At 44.4% G+C, this 20480-nt stretch overlaps 1 protein-coding gene across 5 annotated transcripts in view; it reads right to left on the bottom strand.

Moving 5' to 3' along the window:
- Window positions 1–20480, bottom strand: part of LOC117454374 (amyloid beta precursor protein binding family B member 2) — a 40441-nt gene that overhangs the window by 18573 nt on the left and 1388 nt on the right. For 2 of the 5 annotated variants that reach the window (XM_034093593.2, XM_071204638.1), the window contains exons 2-8: window positions 17238–18547; window positions 16228–16436; window positions 15356–15499; window positions 14352–14437; window positions 14201–14261; window positions 11386–11532; window positions 10884–11011 (exon numbers count right to left, since the gene is read on the bottom strand). In XM_034093593.2, the coding sequence (XP_033949484.1) occupies window positions 10884–11011; window positions 11386–11532; window positions 14201–14261; window positions 14352–14437; window positions 15356–15499; window positions 16228–16436; window positions 17238–18516 (2054 nt within the window). In that variant the 5' untranslated portion in view covers window positions 18517–18547. The other 3 variants (XM_071204639.1, XM_071204640.1, XM_034093596.2) reach the window with 3 other exon arrangements.

Raw genomic sequence — 20480 nt, 5'->3', positions numbered from 1 at the left:
CATTATCAGAAAATGATCGTATAGGGCGTACATACGGAGCCGTTTGACCCCCCAGAGCGTCGCGTATGCCGTTCTATCCACCTTGGGACCCGTTATCGTTTCCGCAGTCGTTTAGTGCCGTATTCGGTCGTCCTTGTGTGGCCGAACGGTCTATATGACACTAAACAGTAACGCAAACGACCGTTTTCGTCCTCGTGTGGCCGGAGCATTAGTAGCTGCTTCACTCCAATCGTTGTCCTTTGGAAAAAGCTGTTTTTTCTTGCAACAGCTGTGTGAGACACTTTGTTTTATAAGCTTACTTTAAAACTTAATGCAGCGTGAAATTATCCTCCGTAAAGCAAAGCACTGCAGTTTCTTAAAGCTGAATTAAATGATCAGTAAAAAGGCTATATGAACACAAAAAGATGACAGCTATAATAATATTCATGAGAATTATAAGAAGTAGCTGAAGATGAAATCCACCCTAAAGCTCCTTTTGTAAGTGCTGAAAAAGTGAGGAAATACTTACTGCTGTCACAGCCTACAAATGCTTTTTTATTTCCCTTAATCTGCATGTAATCTGCTCGACAATCCTCAATTTCCTATCGTCTAAACTTAATAAATATTGCCAATACACTGCTGTGAGGAAACTACTGATAATTGTGTTTGCAGAAAACAGCGTGTGTTGCTCATGACTGAAGCTGATTGTAGTTTATTGTAATGGAACGTTGAATACGGCGATAAAAAGCCCAATAAAAGTCACAGATAGCCAAAAAGCAGAGATGAAAAGTAAACACTGCCGACAGATATTGGCTTAGTTTTACAGTACTGTACTATTGATGCAATGCTAGTGTCCACTAACTGGTATTTCAAGTTGTGTCATTAGCATGCTTAGATATCCAATATTATAATTAGAGCCCGACTAATACTGGATTTCTGAAGCCAATCCATTATTGATTTGAGTTCTAAAAACATAATGAAGATATATTGGTGAGTATATTATTTTAGCATAAACCATCATCTTTTAAGGATCCTGCATGGTTGTCAAAAAGGTATGCCTAAGATAGCATTTACAGTTGATAAATAAACCTGTCAGTGCTCTATTAATATTACATATTTGTAATTCAGTTTCCTCATACCTCATTCATCACCTACTACTTCTGTCCACTTTCTATGCATTACAGTAAACGCCAAAAAGGATTCCGTCCTCTCTGATTTCCAAAGTTGTTCCCTTATATGAACTGAAAGTATGAGAACATGTGATGTGTTGCACAGGACGTAAAGCCATACAGGGGAGATGTCTAATTTCAGGCTACATAAATGACTTGAGCTGGTGAATAAACTATATCACGTCACACATGTTTCTTATTGTTTGTAAAAATGACAATGACCTGAAAGACCTGTCCGGAGAGTCCTAGTGCCTGGTTTTAAACACACACAAGATAAAATGTCATGTGTGTGGGAATGAAAGAAATGAGGCACCTTGCTGCTTTCAGTTTGTATGCTGAGCTAATGTAATCTCCCACTGGCTCTAGCTCATTTCTTAAAACACAGAGACTGAATATTGTCCATCTTCCCATCACTCCTACGATACGATAACGGTACGATAATACTTTATTTGTCAGATCAAGTCTGAAATGTGACTTTCGTCACAGCAGCTCCATGTCCAAACATCAACAGACAAGTATCCAGACACAATACATGAAACACAAACAACAAACATTTAACATACAGCACAATCAGTGAGAGAAAACATGCTCAAAGAGCCTTCAGCGTACTCCTCATCTCTTGGCAAGAAAGCAGACTTGCAAAACCATATTTCCCCAAACTATACCTTTTATACTGAGATGGCAAAGTGACCAAAAGAGTTTATGGAGCAAGATGTGGGAGTTAATGTGTGTGTCACTAAGAGCAAGACCAGTAAAACACAGATGCTGTGGAGCAGTTAAAGTGTGTGTGACAGCAGAGCAGAGTAAGCCCCTCGGCGACCTGGTGAATTAGTCATGGCCCACAGCCATTAGGCCTAATGCAGAATGTCTGTACGTAATTACCTCTCTACACCGTAAACTTGTTTACAGCTCCAAGATGGGCAGCAACAATGAGCAGCCGGGGGCAGAGAGGGCGCAGCGATGAAGGAGGAGGAGGCACCACCACCACACGACACACACTCCCTGTCTCTACACACACTCACAAGGCATGCACAAATGCACGCACAATCACCAATATTGCCCAGGGTGGCAAAATCAAGTGGAAATAAAAAATAAAACTGATGTCTACGGTGTATTAAACAGCGCACACAGCCCACGGCACTGCCTGTGTGATTTGAGCAGACAGTTGACGTTGTTTACACCAAAAGCAATGCATCAGTTTGATTAGTTTGCCTCGGTGCCTATGCATCATTTCTAAGAAAACGCAGAGATTTACAGAGCTGGTTGTGGAACATGGTGTCACTAAAAGGGAGAAACGCACACACAACACCAGTTTGTGCAGCTTTGTGACCCAATTCAGAGCATTTGGTGTGGCAGAGAGGGAGGGGCAACGATCTGAGGAGGTGAGCAGCACACGTGTCAACGCTCATCGTATTTCATTACATATTTAAGGGCAGTGGTAGGTGGGTGGGCGAGATTAAAAGACAGAGAGTAAGGGTGTGTGTGTGTGTGTGTGTGTGTGTGTGTGTGTGTGTGTGTGTGTGTGTGTGTGTGTGTGGGGTGAGGCATGAAGGGGAGAACGAGTGAATTTGGGTGGGCGAGAGAGGGAGAAAGATGATGTCCTGCTGTTCTCTCTGCTCTTGATCATTTATACATCACACTGCTCTGGAGTGTGTCTCAGTGTGTGTGTGTTTTTTACACAACTGCCGTTATTCTCAACTGAGACCGAGCTTCAGCGAGATGTCACTTCAGTATGACGCCCCCATGCATGATCTTACTAATGTGTGTGTGTGTGAGAAAGAGATAAAGAGGGAGTGGGAGAGTGCAGGGATTTGGTGTCGAGTTAGTAAAGAGAAACGTTGCGCTCCTCTCAGTGCAGTTGGGATATATATCCCATGTAACCTAATTAGCTGGATGTGCCATAAATCATTATGTTTCATGCAGAGTATAGTCGTCTCTGTCTTGTTCTACTTACAGTGATGTGCTCATGTACATACTTTTTAACGGGTTACTCAATAAACCCACAAAAAGTTTCCTTACTGGATTGATTCATCTTTTTCAAGCATATCAAACTGAACAAATGTACCGATGCTTTTCTCAATTTCTTTTGTAAATGGATTATTTTTAAGCTTTGGATTTAGAAAAAATACTTTTGAGCTGATATTCTTTGCAATACGGTCTGTATGAGTGAGAGCAAAAACAATAGCTTTATTTAATCGTCTCTTTGTAATTTGGGCGAACCCATCCATAGGTCATTTTGGAGAAACCAGCTCAAGTGCGCTAGAATTTGAAAATACACAGCCGGAAAAAATCTGCCTCTTCCTTCAGACTTCCATACAGAGCCCCTCCTCCAACACACACGAACGCACACATGACCAATGAGGGAACAAGATAAGTTTGTGCACAGATGGAAGGCTGACAGGCAGGTAGGCCATCCAGTTATTTTAGCCGGGCCGACTCAAATGATTGGTCGTGCTTTTTACAGCGCCACGGCTTCCACAGATGACATTTCTTTATGGATTTTTTGTCAAAGCACTTGAGATATTCCTTACTATCGGGATGTTAAGAGCATTCCATGGAATATAACAAAGTGTATCTCGAGCCGGTTTCTCAAACTTACCTACCCCACCTTTAAATGGCATAAACATTATGTACATATAAATTATTATTTTAATTGTTAAATTATATGTTTTTGAATGGGGAAAACAATCTCATCACAAGGATAGTTTTAGATCATTCCCGACACACCCGCTTCAATCGCCAGGTGTGAATTAGAGGAGTGGGTATTGTCAGCCAATCTGGGTCTAGTATTGTCCTATGCCTTTTGCTGACCTCAAATAAATAAAATAAAAATTGTTTTACTTGCATATTTGCAAAGCATTGTCATTTGTGTGAGTAAAAGTAGTCTGATCCTGAGCTACAGAAATATTTAAAATCACAATCATGAAAAGAGATAAAAGCAAACGTCTAAATACTATCTGTCAAAACAGATCATTTGAGTAAAGTCAGATATTGATTTTGAAACAACAGAGAAATGAATGTACCGCCTCATACATGTATTCCACTACACACATCCACAGCACCCTACTAAAACATAATCAGAAACCAAATATTTCCAACATGTTGAGTATTCAAATATATTCAGTCTGAGAGCACATCTGCTGCCTGTGGTCTGAAGCGTCTGAAGAGAGACACTGCCTGTGCCCCGCTGCGTTCAGCCCCGTTTGATCAGCATCACCTCACACCACCGCCCGCACAGCCCGCGACCAGAGAGGGTTTATCGGGAGGAGATTTATTGGCTGGTGGGACAAGGGAGGGGATCTATAGGAGGAGCAGGGGGACTAATCCGTCAGGAAGACGGGGATTACCGCAGGTGTGCTTTACAATGCTAATGTGAGAGAGAGAGGGAGGAGAAGGACGAGAGAGAGTAAAACCTAAGAAAGAAGGAGGAAGGAGTGTCTTTGAGTGTGAGTGTGTGTGTGTGTGTGTGTGTGTGTGTGTGTGTGTGTGTGTGTGTGTGTGTGTGTGTGTGTGTGTGTGTGTGTGTGTGTGTGGCCTAGCATTACTATACTTGTGGGGACCTAAATCTGTTTACACAGTCACGTGTGGGGACTCGCCTCCCTTATGGGGACATAATAATAATAATAATAATAATTCCTTACATTTATTATAGCGCTTTTTCAATGACTCAAAGCGCTTTACATATACACATTACACATATATCATACATGCAATGGTCAGATACTGTGGACAGTACCCACAGGAGCAAGTTCAGGTGAAGTGTCTTGCCCAAGGACACACCGGCTTTACAGACGCAGGAGCGGCGGGTTTCACCCCTTGATCTGATGATCATTGCACAGCGCACTGCGCCACACCGTCCATCTTCACGCCTCGAGGTCATCGAGGCGCTTTTACAAGTACACATTGGTATTATACATGTACTGTGGACAATACCCACAGGAGCAAATCCGGGTGAAGTGTCTTGCCCAAGGACACGACGGCCTGACGCAGTGGGGTGGGAGCGGGTTTCGAACTGGAGTTCCCCAGCACTCCCCCTTGATCTGATGATCGGATGCACAGACCACTGCGCCACCCGTCCCAATGGAGGGGAATCATTCATTTTAGGGTGGTTAGGGTTAGGCATGTGTTGGTTAGGGTTAAGGTTAGGATAAGTCTCCAGGAAATGCATGAAAGTCAATGTAATGTCCCCTGAAGTGATGGATACATCGTATGTGTGTGTGTTGGTGTGTGTGTGTGTTAGTCTGACTTATGATTCAGGTCTGGAGAGGGAATGGGGACCCAGCTCCAGCCATAATGACACTTTAGAAAATGAGGGTTTCTGGGAGGAGGCTGGGTGGACACATCCTGACACGAGGCGGGCAACTGAAGTGGGAGTGATGGATTGCGGGTAGATGGAAGGAGCTGACGTGGAGGAGCGGTGACTTGCAGGGAAAGAGAGAGGTCTGTACTGGGCTCAAATCGGTGCAGGAGTGGGGAGGAAAGGCCATCAATCACTCTGGCATCTATCGAGTGGGTCTAGGTGTTCAGGCCTCGTCCCAGGGGGCCCTCAGGGGGGGTCTCGCATGTTAATTCAGGTTACAAGGGGTTTGACATCGGCAAACAAGCTGCGCTTCAACTGTGACGACATGCCTGGAGGAGTGACTGGTGCTAATTCAACGATGCAGGAACTCTCTTCATTGACATGAACGGAGGAGATTGCTAGTGTGCTCAGGATTAAAATATTAATGATACCTGAGGCTTGCGTGCCTCTCTCCTCCTCCCTCCTCCTTACTCTCTCCTCTCTTCCTCCTATTTGATATCCTCTCCTCCTTTTTTCTACATGCCACAGCTGTCCACAGAAGGTCAGCAGTGGAAGGAAATAAGTGAGAGCTGTAGGGAATAAGCAAAGCACTAATGAATATGGATGACATGTGGAATCAGTGTGTGTGTGTGTGTGTTTGCTGATGAGCTATTAGTGGAGAAAGGTGACAACAGTTTACTTCAATAGCAGGAAACGCACACAGACATCAGCGACACAGAGACACTGCTGAAGACGTACATCACAGCGGGACACGTCCTCAGCTTTTAAACACTAAGGAGTCAATCCTAATAAGTGTCACACGGCAAGGACACGAAAACCAGCGGGACCTGCCCCCCTAATGTCGTAATTCATTTCACCCCGGCTGTTTGTTCTTCGCTTAGCATCTTCGTGCTCATCCCTCATCCTCCTCTTGTTGTTATGGGAGATACTAAAGAGGGGGAATTTCCACATATGCATTCAGGGAAGGCATTCATCACACGCTCACACACCTTCACTTAGGTGTGTGTCCTCGCTTAAACAAATTCAGAGTGCAGCGCAGATGTATATGTCAAAAATAGAGCAATATCGAACAGCTCCAAACAGCGGTGACACACACATCCAGACTCTTTAATCCCGTCTTCCCCAATCCCCCTTCGCTTATCTCCCCCCTCTCTTTCTTTCTTTCACTCTTATGCCTTCTCTTTCTTATCTGCTTTCTCATGTCTCAGTAACTCCAGCTGCAGCCAGCCAGAGAGAGAGAGAGAGAGAGAGAGAGAGAGAGAGAGGGAGAGAGAGAGAGAGAGGGAGAGAAAAAGTACACGGCTTGGAGTCAAACACAGCGGGAGGCGAAGAAGTAAATGAGTGAGGAAATGAAGGGAAAGCTAATGTATAAAAGTATTGCTGAGAGCTGTGTCCTCGACACTAACAGAGCAGTACGAAATCAACAGAGGAGAGCGAAGGGGGGGGGGGGGGGTGGGGGGGGGTGATGTTGAGAGTGTTAATGAATGACTGTAAGTGGAGGGATGGAGGGGTGAATGAATCAGAGATGGGGGTACTCACACAGGCAGACATGCTCGCCCAGTTTCAGACGACTACTTCCTTCGTTAGTTCCAAAACCACGGTGACATTGCTAGAGCCGTGGCACCCCGGGGTGAATATCTCCTCCTCTGCCTCTTCTCCTCCTCTGGGGTTCCTTATCCCCTTCTCCTCTTTCCCTTCCCCTCCCCCTGCTTCTCTCTCTCTCTTCTCTTCCTCCTCCTCCTTCTCCTCTTCCTCGGCTACACCTTTTCACTTCCTATCTTTCCCTACGGTCGGCTTCCTTTGCTCTCCGGTCCGAAGCCTCCTGCTAAGTCCTGCTCAGAGCAAGCAGAGGAGCGTGCACTGCCACTCCCTCCCTCGCTGGCTCTCCGTCGCTCTGAGGAGACCCCACTCTCTCTTTTCCCTCACACACTCTCCCTGTTTGTCTGAAGTATCTTCCCCTCTCCCTCAGAGGCTGCTATCTTTGTCTCTCAGTCTCTCGTCTTACTGAGGGAGGGAAACGAGAAGAGGGGAGGCTTACACCCCGCTAAAGTGCAACGATGGGACAAACAAAGAGAGGCAGAGAGCAGAAGAGGCAAAGCCGTGCAGCCAATGGCGCGAGAGGGAGGCAGAACGAGCGCTGGAGACAAAGAGTGGAAAGAGTGCAGGAGCATTACAGACAGAACGAGGGGATGAGAAGTGGGGGAGAACACAGACACACCTGCTCATTCTCCGTCACACACACACACACACACACACACACACACACACACACACACACACACACACACACACACACACACACACACACACACACACACACACACACACACACACACACACACACACACACACACACACACACACACACACACACACACACACACACACACACACACACACACACACACACACACACACACACACACACACACACACACACACACACACACACACACACACACACACACACACACACACACACACACACACACACACAGGGTTAGGACTTGCTGAGTGCTCCAAATATAGACTTATGACTTAATCAAGGAGCGAACCCCCCCCCCCCCCCCCCCCTTGTCCTTCCCCGCTCATTCATATTGGATCGGGCACGGAGAGAGAGGGAGATGCATTGAGGACAGACTGAGAACATTCCTCAGATGGATGGATAGAGAAACACAGGACACTTTGCAGTGCCCTCCATGCAAGCATTTAAAAGCATCTCTGTCTCACTTTCACTGCTGCCCTTTCTCAAGCTCATTGCTTCAACTCCGTGCTCCCGTTCTCCCTGTTCTCTGTCACACTCTCACGTTGCATCATTCAGATGTGTCTTTCGTCCTGCTGCCTCTACTAACTTCAGTGGATTATATAACCACCAGTCTGAGTCGGTCGAAACGCACAAACGCAGCCAGTCATAAACTAGATAGTATCTCATCATGTCATTTCAAAACCATGAGCGTTCATGTGTTTCTATAACAGCCTGCGCTCGACAGATCTTTCCACAAGATGCATTAACATGGCTTCAGGGAGTTCAGGGGTGTTAACTCGATGTACCGGTTCCTCTCCAATGGTGTTGTGTGGAGTTGAGGACTTTACAGATCGATCAAGTTCTTTTTTTAAGGTTATTCTTGTGATTGTTTCTTTTGAAGAAAATGAAGAACACTAAATCAGGAGAACAAACTGGGATGGACCAAGAGGACAGCACCATCTCACCAGCTCTGCTGAAGACATGCCACGGCACCAGCATGAGCAGGGTTAGAAGTATGTTTCAGTGATAAGTACAATTCATAAATAAAGAAATCATGACTCTACTGCATACATGAGCCAACGCAACCAACATATTAAATAATACAGTTAGAAATACATAGCAGCAAACTAAACTATTTTACACTTCATTCACTGACAAATGATGAGTCTCTTGTGCATCAGCTAAACCACCGACACCTCTGGAAGCAGACTGACTATACAATAACGTAATGATCACATCCGAATACATGCTGTAAAGCTTTGAGATACACATGCCGAGCATATACAATCTAGTATGGTTTGCATCTATTGATGAAACACAAAAAAGCAATTGGAGATGAGCAAATGTGTTAATATTAATAATTAGCAGTGAAGATTATGCATTCTCTAACAATAAGTTTCTGTATACTCTTTTAAAAAAACATGACTTTATCAACCTGTTTTTTGTGCATGAAACACAGTAAGGCGTTTCCAAAACTTGTAAGCACATAATTGACTGAAGAATAGTAAGCTGTAAAATGCTCCTTAATTGATAATAAAGGATCAACCTAAACCAATAATACATCTACGGGAAGAAAGTACTCATGGACAGGAGCGTCTACACAACGTCTTCCCTCTGAACGCACTGGCTTTGAGTATAGTGCACTCTTGTGGCAGGACTAAGCTATTCCGACCTCTAAATATATCACACACACACACACACACACACACACACACACACACACACACACACACACACACACACACACACACACACACACACACACACACACACACACACACACACACACACACACACACACACACACACACACACACACACACACACACACACACACACACACACACACACACACACACACACACACACACACACACACACACACACACACACACACACACACACACACACACACACACACACACACACACACACACACACACACACACACACACACACACACACCAATTTGCTGAACATATGGAAAGAGGTTTCAGAGCACCAGATATGGTCTGAGTCACACACATTCCCAGCCAGGGTGGAATTATAATACATTCAAAATCATGGGCCTGAAACCGAACTGAAAAAAGCATGCTTCAGATTTTAAAGTAGCGGTGGGAGGAGAGGATGAAGAGATTAGAATATGTAACACTGTGAGAGAGGGAGAGAGAGATGGAGTGGGAGAAAAGGGGATAAGAGGGAGAACTGGCCCGAAGCTCCCCTCTTCACTACACACTTTATCCATTACCGCTGAGAGAGACAGCCAGGGAGTCTCTCTATCCTCTGAGACGGAGGAGGGTGGAGGGACTCTCTTTCTCACCTTCTTTCTCTTTCTCTATTTCACACACATACACCACTAATGCTGTGGCAGTGTTGCTGTTGAGGCAAGGAGAGAAGAAGAGTGGGAGGCTGCATCCAACAACCACCCTCTGTGCGTTAATGAGACCGTGGCAGAAATTAAAAGACGACGAGAAATACTAAATAAGAGAAATGTGGAAAGAGACAGAGACAGGAGGAGCTAGATAGAAAACTAAGAGTAAAGGCAAGTGAAGAGAGATCAAAAGTCATTTTAGCCAATTTCTTAACAGCTGATTACACATGTCAGAAACCTCCAGCCCGCTCGGACTGGTTTAACATTTATCATCGAGAAAATATTTCTATACCATTATCAGGGTATATGCATGTTATCATAATGCACATACGCAAATGCACCTCCACGCTTCATACATATTACTAACTATGCACATATGAATATTACATCAGCACTAATGTGTCCAGATGTGTGCCGGCTTTGAGTGTTTGCTCCATGGGCTAACGGAAACCCTGAGGGGTCCATATCAATGAGGGCTTGCCCCCCTATTAGCGGCTGAGCTAGCTTCAGCACACTGTCAACTCAATAGTGGAAGTTTGAGATGGTGGGACATTGCCAGATCGCTGAAGGCCTCAGAGGTCCTCGGTGTGGAACGGAAACACGGAGCAATGAGCATCATAAGTCAGTTTTGAATGCAGTCTGTGCAAATATGCATTAAATAATAATGAGGCTGATTTCAATTATCTGAAGATACGGGAACACTCCTGAATCAGCTTCCAACACGCATCAGTGTGTGTGGAGAGTGGCCATAGTAGGCTAATGCACATCAATACAAAAAAGTGTCATAAGAGAAGTTGGATAATTGTGATGTCCACCTACCTGTCGTGGTCCCGGCCCACGCCCCAGACACGGATGCTAATGATTGGCTGAGAGTGGAGCAAGCTGTGATCATCAGGGTCAACGAGCGTCAACATGTGGTCCTGAAGCACCAGCAGCATCCCTCTGCCCTGTAACCCAAAAGCCAGTGAGGAAACCAGTCATTTAAAAAAAGATATCACAGCTACACAACTTGTATTTTTATTTATTTTGTTACCCTTTCTTTTTTATGTAACACAATATGGTTTGAATCAGGTGAGACAAACTGGACTGTATTCCTTGTCTTCATTTTAAATCTCTTGAAATAAATGAGGTTTCTACCAACCCATCTCATATAGGGCAGCACTTGCAAACTTCTTATTACATTTGGTTTAAACAAAAAACATTCCACTCACACACATGGACGTTTAAACTGCGGAGTCTGTGTGTGTCAAGGTGTTTTGCTCAGGCACAAAGTAAAAAGTGAGCTAAGGCATACATAGTGTGTAATGTGAGTAACACTGACCTCCCCCCAGACGCCGGCGGAGTCCCGTATGTCTCTCCTGCAGTAGGACAGCTGCCTGATACAGTGGTGCACGGCCACACTGCTCCTGCCATCGCACAGGTCCTGCTCTGCCATCTCCATCCAGCCCAGAGAGCGGACCGGAAAGGACTGGAAGGAGCACCACACACAGTTGGAGGATTCAGTTGTCAATTTCATCAAAGATCTTTTAGCAGTTCTGGCTATCATATTGTCAGGATCATAACACTGTTCTTTCTGATATTATTTGTGATATTTCACAACAGGGCGACATTGCTACAATAAAGTCTAACAGGGCAAGAATCAAGGTTAGTAAGACAATTAGACAGAATACAAAGGGCAGAGTCTGGAAAAATGTACAAAGGTTTATTTTAGCTCGCAGAGGTTCAGTACAGTATGTACTAACGGCCACTGTAACATCACATGATGGCAGGAGAGCAAGAACTAAAAGGGGATGATTGGGGAAGACATCAAATATGAAAGACTGTGCGTGCGCGTGTGTGTGTGTGAGACTTTAAAAGAGCTTGGTTTCTACCACAAAAAAGACCTCAATGCTTAGTAAGCAAGCCCTGTTCAAGTGCTCTCTCTCTCTCTCTCTCTCTCTCTCTCTCTCTCTCTCTCTCTCTCTCTCTCTCGCTCTCTCTCGCTCTCTCTCTCTCTCTCGCTCTCTCTCGCTCTCTCTCGCTCTCTCTCTCTCTAAATCATTAAACCTTCACACATCCTTAGATCATATCTGAATTGCCACACTTATGCCCCGTGTTTCTGGGTTCCTCTGAGAACTACTTAGGCTTATACCTTATATTTTCCCCTTATTTTTTGTATTAAACATCTCAGATTTGCCTGTCGCAACATTAGTTTGTGAGAAAACGTAAATGGTACTTTTGTTTTGGAATCTTAAACATTAACTGTATATAAATAGAGCATATCATCTTTATTTTATGCCGTGAGTACACAACATTTAACTTTTAATATTGAACTATTAAAATATGTCCTTTGCATAATGGTGAAATTCAATAAGTATCAAAGAGGTTTCTTCAAACCAGACTCACAAAAAAACAGTTTGGCTGTAAACATGTCTATAGCTCAGTTCACAAAGTAACCACTGAGTGGCACTGCAACAGATAAGAGAGAGGACTGAGAGCTGGGCTGAAGTCGAATAGTCCATTTAGTTTAGGAACCTTCCTAAAGGAGTGAAATGACCCGGAAGTCCCTCAGTGGCAGCCATGATAAGTGCCGTTCGAATTCTCTAGAATGATGAGAATGATATAAAGGAGGTTTCAAACTTCCTTTATAACCTCCTTTAGCTTAGGAACCACTGGACCTCTCTAACCGACAGGAGAAGCGAAAATGCTGCCCCACAATGCCTTGCAGCCGCAGCATTTGCCGTCACTCAACAGTCGGCCGTTCACGGAAACAACCGATTATGACCGAGAAATGATATCATGAAAGTTACGGTGCTTATTAAGCATTGTAAAACATAGGTGGTAAGTTGCCAAAGTGCTTTGTATTGAACCTTCATCAGTATTATAATCAAAAAGAGAAATATGAACGTTAGTTTTCACTGAAGTTATCAAATAAAGTCAACATTTCAGTCTTTACTGAGCTGTGTGGGGTTTGTTCAACTTTTAAAAGATGTTTGAATGGTGATGTACACAGTGATAGATGTTAAGGACTAATGTTTATAATAAATACATCTGTATTGATTTTAAGATCTTTAGTTCATACAATCATACGTATTGGGATCATTTGTATTAATGTGGACCGGAGGGAGAGGGTGACGAGCATACGTTTCACTTTCCTTTTTTATTTCAATTCCAACTTTGGTCATGAAGAATATGTTTCTCTGTTGTCCACATTCATAAAGCAAAGCAGCAGCATCAGAGCACGGTGCAGAGTCTCTAGATGAGTTTACAGCAGTCCCTCGTTCTTATTAAACATCCATGTTGTAGTCCGCTGTATTTTGTATAACTGTGGTTTCCATAGTTTCCCCACAGCAGCAGACGCACACAATGACGTCCGCTGGCGCATCATAAACACGTCGGATAGTGAAAGTGCATTCGGATTCTCTAAAGTACCGCAGTCTCTTCTCCTAAGTCCTTTTGAATTCTCCTATCCACTATCCCTTAACCCCGTGACGTTTCACTCAGAGGTCAAGGAATAGACGATAGGGTTAGAACTTAGGAGCTGATTTTTAAACTATCCGACTGCAGCCCAGGTGTATTACATCATGGAAAACAAAGCAAGATGCCTTCCCTTCATTAATAAATAGATAATATGCTGAAATTATGATATTTTGTTCAGCAAATAAGGACAGACGGAGTTAATAACAGAAGAATATGTGCTCCGTCTCATTTTATTGTAGCATGTTTTCTCCTATGACCTAATCATGAATAAACTCGCTTCATGTTCGACTCTCTTTCAATGACTTAGTTTGTGCTACAGATCTGAAATGTCTTTTCACCTTTGCACTGTGGTTTATGTTTGTACTTCATAGCACAATGCGTGGAGTAAAAAACAAGAATCTTAATCCAAAGCATATACCAAAGCAAATTCCTCATATGTGTACCTACTTGGTAAATAAAACCGATTCTGAAAGTACGAAGCACTTGTGTGTAATTGCAATTTCGTAGTCCCGCCTGGTCACCACACATATTTGTGTTGAGCAAAATAAATCATGAATCAATGTGAAAGAGGGAACTACTTCTTCAGCAAATAAAGTTGATATTTGTATTTATCTGGTTAATAATCCAGGCAGGATGTTCTCAGCCACAACGTTATTTCATACACATTTTGGTTTTACCATTGCCTCGGGATCGGAGAAGGTGTTGTTGAGGTCCACTGTCTCCAGCTGGGCTGGGGCGCTGCAGGGAGACATCAGACATAACATAAAGTCAAAATATATATTTTCAAAATTAAAACACACTCAATATATTATAGGATATGTGTATTACTTGATATTAAGTGAAGCATAGCGGAGGGTAGCCCCTTGAAACGCCTTCAGACTGGGATCTGGATAGACTGGATAGTCCTTCAGCTCCTGGAGCCAAACAGACATTCAGAGAGAGACATTAGTGACAGAGACTGGTGAGGGAATTTAGAAGATAACAAAGAGACAGATTTTAATATGGATTGTACCAAGTTATTTGATCTTAATCCTCTTAATCCTCATTTTAAATTAGTATAAGTGATATTCATCTCTGTTGAATATCGACCTCAGTACGGGCCCTGACTGAGATTCACTGTGGGCTCGTTTCAATCTAATAAATGCAGCAGTGAACGCAGAGATATATCGACTACAGTCACACCATTAAACTTTTAGAGGATAATGCATACGTAAGACTTTTATGCAAAGTGCAACTGAGATGAACCAGAGCTGAACTAAAAGCTATAAAAAGCAACATGTGGTGCTACCATCATCATGTAATGTCAGAGAATCCTTTGTTATGTTTTTAATAATGATTGTACAACTGTGGAGCAGTTGTGGATTAAAAGGCTAAAATGGAGTTAAATATACTGTATATGACAGCAATGCATTTGAACTTCTACAGAGAGGGAAGCAATTTTGATTAAAGCTGCAAGCAACCACAAACAGTTCCTCACACAACCACGTGTGTTGGGGGAACTGGTGGGATGCCAACTTCCTGACAAATCACACAAAATGGCTGTGACACAAAGGCGCTCCATGAAAACAATAGATTTTAATTACTTTTCATTTTCAGTGTCTTCAGATTGTGCTGACCGAATGTGAAGTTGATTGGATTTGATCTGAAGGACGAGTTTATTAAAAACACCCATGGCTGCTCCGTTAAAGTTTGGGAGCACCATCTCACTCGCATGCCAAGGGTTCAGGTCAATACGTTACGTGATTGCTGCCCATGTTGAATCTCATCATCCGTCATCGTGAATCATTTTCTGTACTAAATTGTACGCCCAGGTTAATGTGACTCTGACTCACACTGGCTGCGCAGGAGGTGATGTTGAGATTTGGTCCAGATGAGATGACATCATCGTAGGGGGTGGAGGAGCAGGAGGAGGGGGAGGAGCCAGAGGGGGAGGGCACCTGCTCCACGGAGCTGCCAGATATCAGACTGCTGGGGCGCTGTGGCGAGAGAGGCGGGATAAAGATAAGATGGTCAGAATGACGAGGCGTCAGAGAACCAGAGAGGATGGTAGTCACATTAACAACAGCTTTCTAATATGTTGGAATATTGTACACTTTCCAGATAGCAGATAGCAGACAGTATCAAGCTTTGAAATAACTGTGGTCTCCATCTGACCACAGCTACACAAAAATAGAGTTGATCCTAGGCTTATATATAATGTGCATGTCCTTTAATTCATTCTTACAGCTTTCAAAACAAATAACAATTATTTTCACTGATGTAATCTTTGTTGTTATTGTTACCGTTGGTAGTGTTATTGTTGGTTATCCAGTGTTCTTTTGCCTTGAATTTATTTTACATTATGACGTAATGTTAATGTATGGACCCCAGGATGAGTCATTGCTACCTTGACAGTGGCTACTTTTCTCAATGTTCATCAACGGATGGAATGTTTCTACAATTAAAGAGGATGGCTCGCTTATACTGTAACTTGATGTGAAAACAAATAAAAAAACAAGCGAGTGGATCATGACTTAAGATGTTTCTTAAACTTACATGCTTCACTTTTAAAATAATACTATGTTACTTTATTATTATGGGTTTCAGTGACATTGTTCAAAATTCATAGAAGAGTGCAGAAAGCATTTCACTTCCGTAACAGTTTCACAAATCAGGGCTTCGGTATTTAATGTTTAACCCTAAGTGTGTTATGTTTTCCTCTCACCTCGTTGGGGGGCTTCGGGGAGTCGTGCTCTTCCTGTGGGGGGCCGTGCTCAGTGTCTGGCTCATTGCTAGGAGAGGTCTGCTCGTCGCTGGAGGCAACAGGTCGGTGGTACTGCGTGGTGCCGGTGGGGATGTGCCAGAAATAGATCTCTGATGAGTCTGAGATCTCCCGCCAGCCTGGGGGCAGGTCCCCCTCGCTCCATGCATCTGCTAATGGAGAGCAACGACACACACATTGAGAGTGTTACACAAACATGTACGTGTGTATGCTCGCACACAGGAGGGCTCTACAGAAACACCTGATTGTGACATACATAAGACTGTACACACACAGGCAGGGATGGACAGGGTCAATTTCAGCGATGGTCAGCCCGTCCCTATCTGTTGTCATAGAAACTGTGTGGCTCATCCCCTGTAGTCAGACCAAGTGAGCAACAGCATCTCTCCCTTCCTCTCTCTGTTGTTTCCCCCCCGTCTGCCTTCTTATATTACCCTCCATACGCTCATATTCTCAAACTACTGCTTTGTCATCCGTCCTTGGCAATCACCGCTTCCTCAACACAGTTCTGCTATTTTCTCTTCCCATTTGTCCTTCCTTTTTCACACCCTCTATCTGCAGTATCCTCTCGCTCTGTCCATCCCAATCGCTCTCTGTACCATAAGGTGGCTCACAGGGGCCTTAAAGGTTACAGCAGCATTACTGGAGCTACTTGCTTGCTTAAAAACTGGCTTTTGGTACATGTCCAGGTGTAGGAGGCAGAGGAAGGGAGAGATACATAACACACACACACACACACACACACACACACACACACACACACACACACACACACACACACACACACACACACACACACACACACACACACACACACACACACACACACACACACACACACACACACACACACACACACACACACACACACACACACACACACACACACACACACACACACACACACACACACACACACACACACACACACACACACACACACACACACACACCTGTCTCCCGTGGAGTCTGAGGAGAGGGCGTCTCCTGGGACAGGGTGGTCCAGCTGGAGTCTTCATCCTCTGAAGGACTTTCAGGAGTCAGATCCATTCTTAAGCCCACTTTAGGGAGCACAGTCTCTGCTTGAGGGTCTGTCAGGGCAGGGGGTGCCCGGGTCCTGGTGGGGGTGCTCCTCTCTGCAGCCCGGGCCTGCTTAGGGGAGGAAGGCGGGTACTGTTGCAGGAACTGGTTCTCATTGTTGGGGTGCAGCTCAACCTTGATGACCCGAGGCTGATAGCTCCGAGGGGGCTTTGCAGGACTGCATGGACTGACCTGAACCTGGGCACACAGCTCCTCTCGGACCTGGGCTGGAGCACGGCTCTGGAGGAGGTTTTGGTTGTCTGGGACCCACTCTGGGCTGTCGTTGGAAGAGGAGGACGTGGGGGAGAGAGGAGCTTCCAAAAGCACCGGTAGCAGGGGCGGCCTTGGTGCAGGTGTGGGCTCATCCTCCTCCTCCTCCTCCTCCTCCTCTTCCTCCACCACTGGCACCACCTCTTCCTGGAAGGTCTGCTTGCTGCTGGGCTTCTCCTCCTTCTGGCTCTCCCTCTCCTTGGCAGGGCTGGCCTGCTCCTTCTCTGGGGAAGGCTGCTGCTTGTTCTCTGGGGAAGGCTGCTCCTTCTTCTCCTCCTCGTTGTCCTCTTTGTTTCCCCAACTGTGGTCCAGATCCCAGCCCTTCCCATGATAGTCCAAGAAGCTCTTGGTCCTTCTACGGAACGGGGGCAGCTGTGCATTGTCTTTTCCCGACTCCAGCCAGTCAGAGCTGGGGTTATTGAGGAGATCGTTGTGAATCTTTTCCTCTGTATTGGCCCTGCTCAGCTCCTGCTGCTGACTCTCAGCTCGTCTCTGCATGTTGGCCCCATTCTTGGCCAGTTTGGGGTTGGTTGTGTTAAACATCGAGGACGATGAGGAGTAGAGTGCAGAACTGGAGGAGGACTTGGTGGGGAGCCCCCTCCCTCTGGTTACAGGTTGATTTTTAGAGGATAAATTGTCACTTATCCCCATAGCGCTGCGCACACTCGTCATCGTGTGCCTCTGACGGCTCTTTGGCAAGGTGGCCGAACTCCCTGTTTCCATGGACTCCTTGATGACGTCTCGCCCAAGCAACTGGTTGTACGATGAGCGAAGGCTGAGGGAGGTGGGAGGAGCTGAGGAGGGGCCGCTGCGATTGGCCATTCCTACATTCGAGGGGGAGGAGCCAGAGCGGGATAGAGGAGGAGTTTGTACCGACATCATGGCTGACAGGAAATACGCTGCGGTGATAGAGCTGAGGAGAGAAGAGACACACTGTCAGGAGTCATGTTACACCATGTGCTGCACAATGTTGGTATAAGAGATTATTATTATATCATTTTTTTTAATAAACACATATCATTAAACAATACATTTTGACACAGATCCTTTAAACTATAATTACATTTGTGTTATTAGATTTCTAAAGATGAAGAGATAGGGAAGTGTTTATCACTTTAATGAGTCAGTCCGAGTAGTCACACTTCTCCTTCCTGTGTCTGCAAGCTTCTCTTACGCCTACTTATTTATATGGCTGGAAAATGTTTAGTATACAAACTACTAACATAACAGTATACTATAATATAATTTAATCAAGGTTAGGTTGATCACTTTGAAATGTAACTAGTAGCATTATCCATTACAAAAAAAGGTTTTAATGCGAATACTTCTGGATTACTTCAACATAAAACAAATATAAATATTGTACCTTTTACTAAAAAGAAAAGCAGTTCCACAAAAAGGATTTTTTTTTTTTAATTCCCAATTGTATTATATGTAAATAAAATGCATTTTGCATATTCAGCATTTATAGTAGGTCGAGTCAAGTGACCCTTACAAAAACATTACTGGCACACACTACAGGTGCATTTGTGCGGTTTTCTTCATTGCTGCAGTTATTTAATCAAAGGGCACCCTGTGTGTCTTTTCAGAGCATTGCACCTTTTGCATAACTTTAAAAATGCCATATTTTAAAGACGAAATCAATATGTAATCAAGTAATGGTTGACAATGTAAATTTGTTGATGTTTTTTTTAATAATATTTGGCATTATTAATCTCTGGGAGTCTCTGACATCATTGTGTGACATCATCAAGTTGAGCCGTTTAGTGCTGTGTCACTCATTTGCATTTCTCTGATGTAACAACCTACAAAACAGAACATAAACCAATACACATCTTGCTCCTATCGCTCTGACTGCAGCTTGGACACTCTCTTTATTGATACATCATAGGGCAGATCATTTTCTGGCTTCACGCACCCTAATCATAAGGTGTCACTGTTGAAGAGTCAAACACCCCTGCATCAAAGACATACATCTAGACTGCATTAGCATGATATTGGGAGTGAGTCAGATCCTGGATGTATTCATCCAGGACTGAGGTTGAAAGTCGGGTCTGAGCAGTCAGGCGGCCTGCGGGGAGGAGAAGTGGCAGCCAGCTCCTGCTAACTAGCTAACCGTGTCTCTTTTATCTCTGGGTGGATCAGCCCTGTGATGCTGAACACAGACAGGTGCAAAACAACAGAGACAGAAGCAGGCAACCATTGTGATCTTTGTGTGAAGACACGGCACATGTATGGGTCGCATCTGTGTCATTTCTGTTTTGAAATGATCTAATTTGTCTGGGAATTATTTTCCACATGACAACCCTGTGGGAAACTGGTAAACCACTGAACACAGAAACAGATGAAAAACATGGCCAGGCAGGCAACACAATGTATGTTGTATAAACATCCTGTCACCCTTACCCTATCATGAACACACACCAACACACACACACCTCATACAATGCTGCAGTCATCATCAGAGCTTTTCTCAGAAACATGGAAAACACAAACACAGCAGATTTTAAAGCACGACAACATCTTGAGAGGCAGGGGCAGCGTTTTGGAGGCAGCAGAATCCCTAGGCGGTGCACTTTGTTCATGCGGGTCCCCTATCCGCTCCCCTCTCCCCAGGTGTGTGTCGTGTTGTCACTCTGTCACTGAGCCAGACAACCACAACAACCTGTTAGTGCTGAATATGCACTCACGGTGCAGGCCTCACAAACACGGGGTCAACAACAGGTACAGTCTCATCAGCTATCTCAATCAGCACGTAAACACCTTGTAACTCCAATGTTTTTGCTACACCCCTAAGAAAAATAAATCATTCTGTAGGCGCAACATAATATTCCACGTTTGCCATT

This window comes from Pseudochaenichthys georgianus, chromosome 10 (assembly GCF_902827115.2).
Source record: "Pseudochaenichthys georgianus chromosome 10, fPseGeo1.2, whole genome shotgun sequence".
NCBI lineage: Eukaryota > Metazoa > Chordata > Actinopteri > Perciformes > Channichthyidae > Pseudochaenichthys > Pseudochaenichthys georgianus.
Note: the sequence above shows the minus strand (reverse complement) of the source record. Positions and strands in the feature narration are given on the sequence as shown.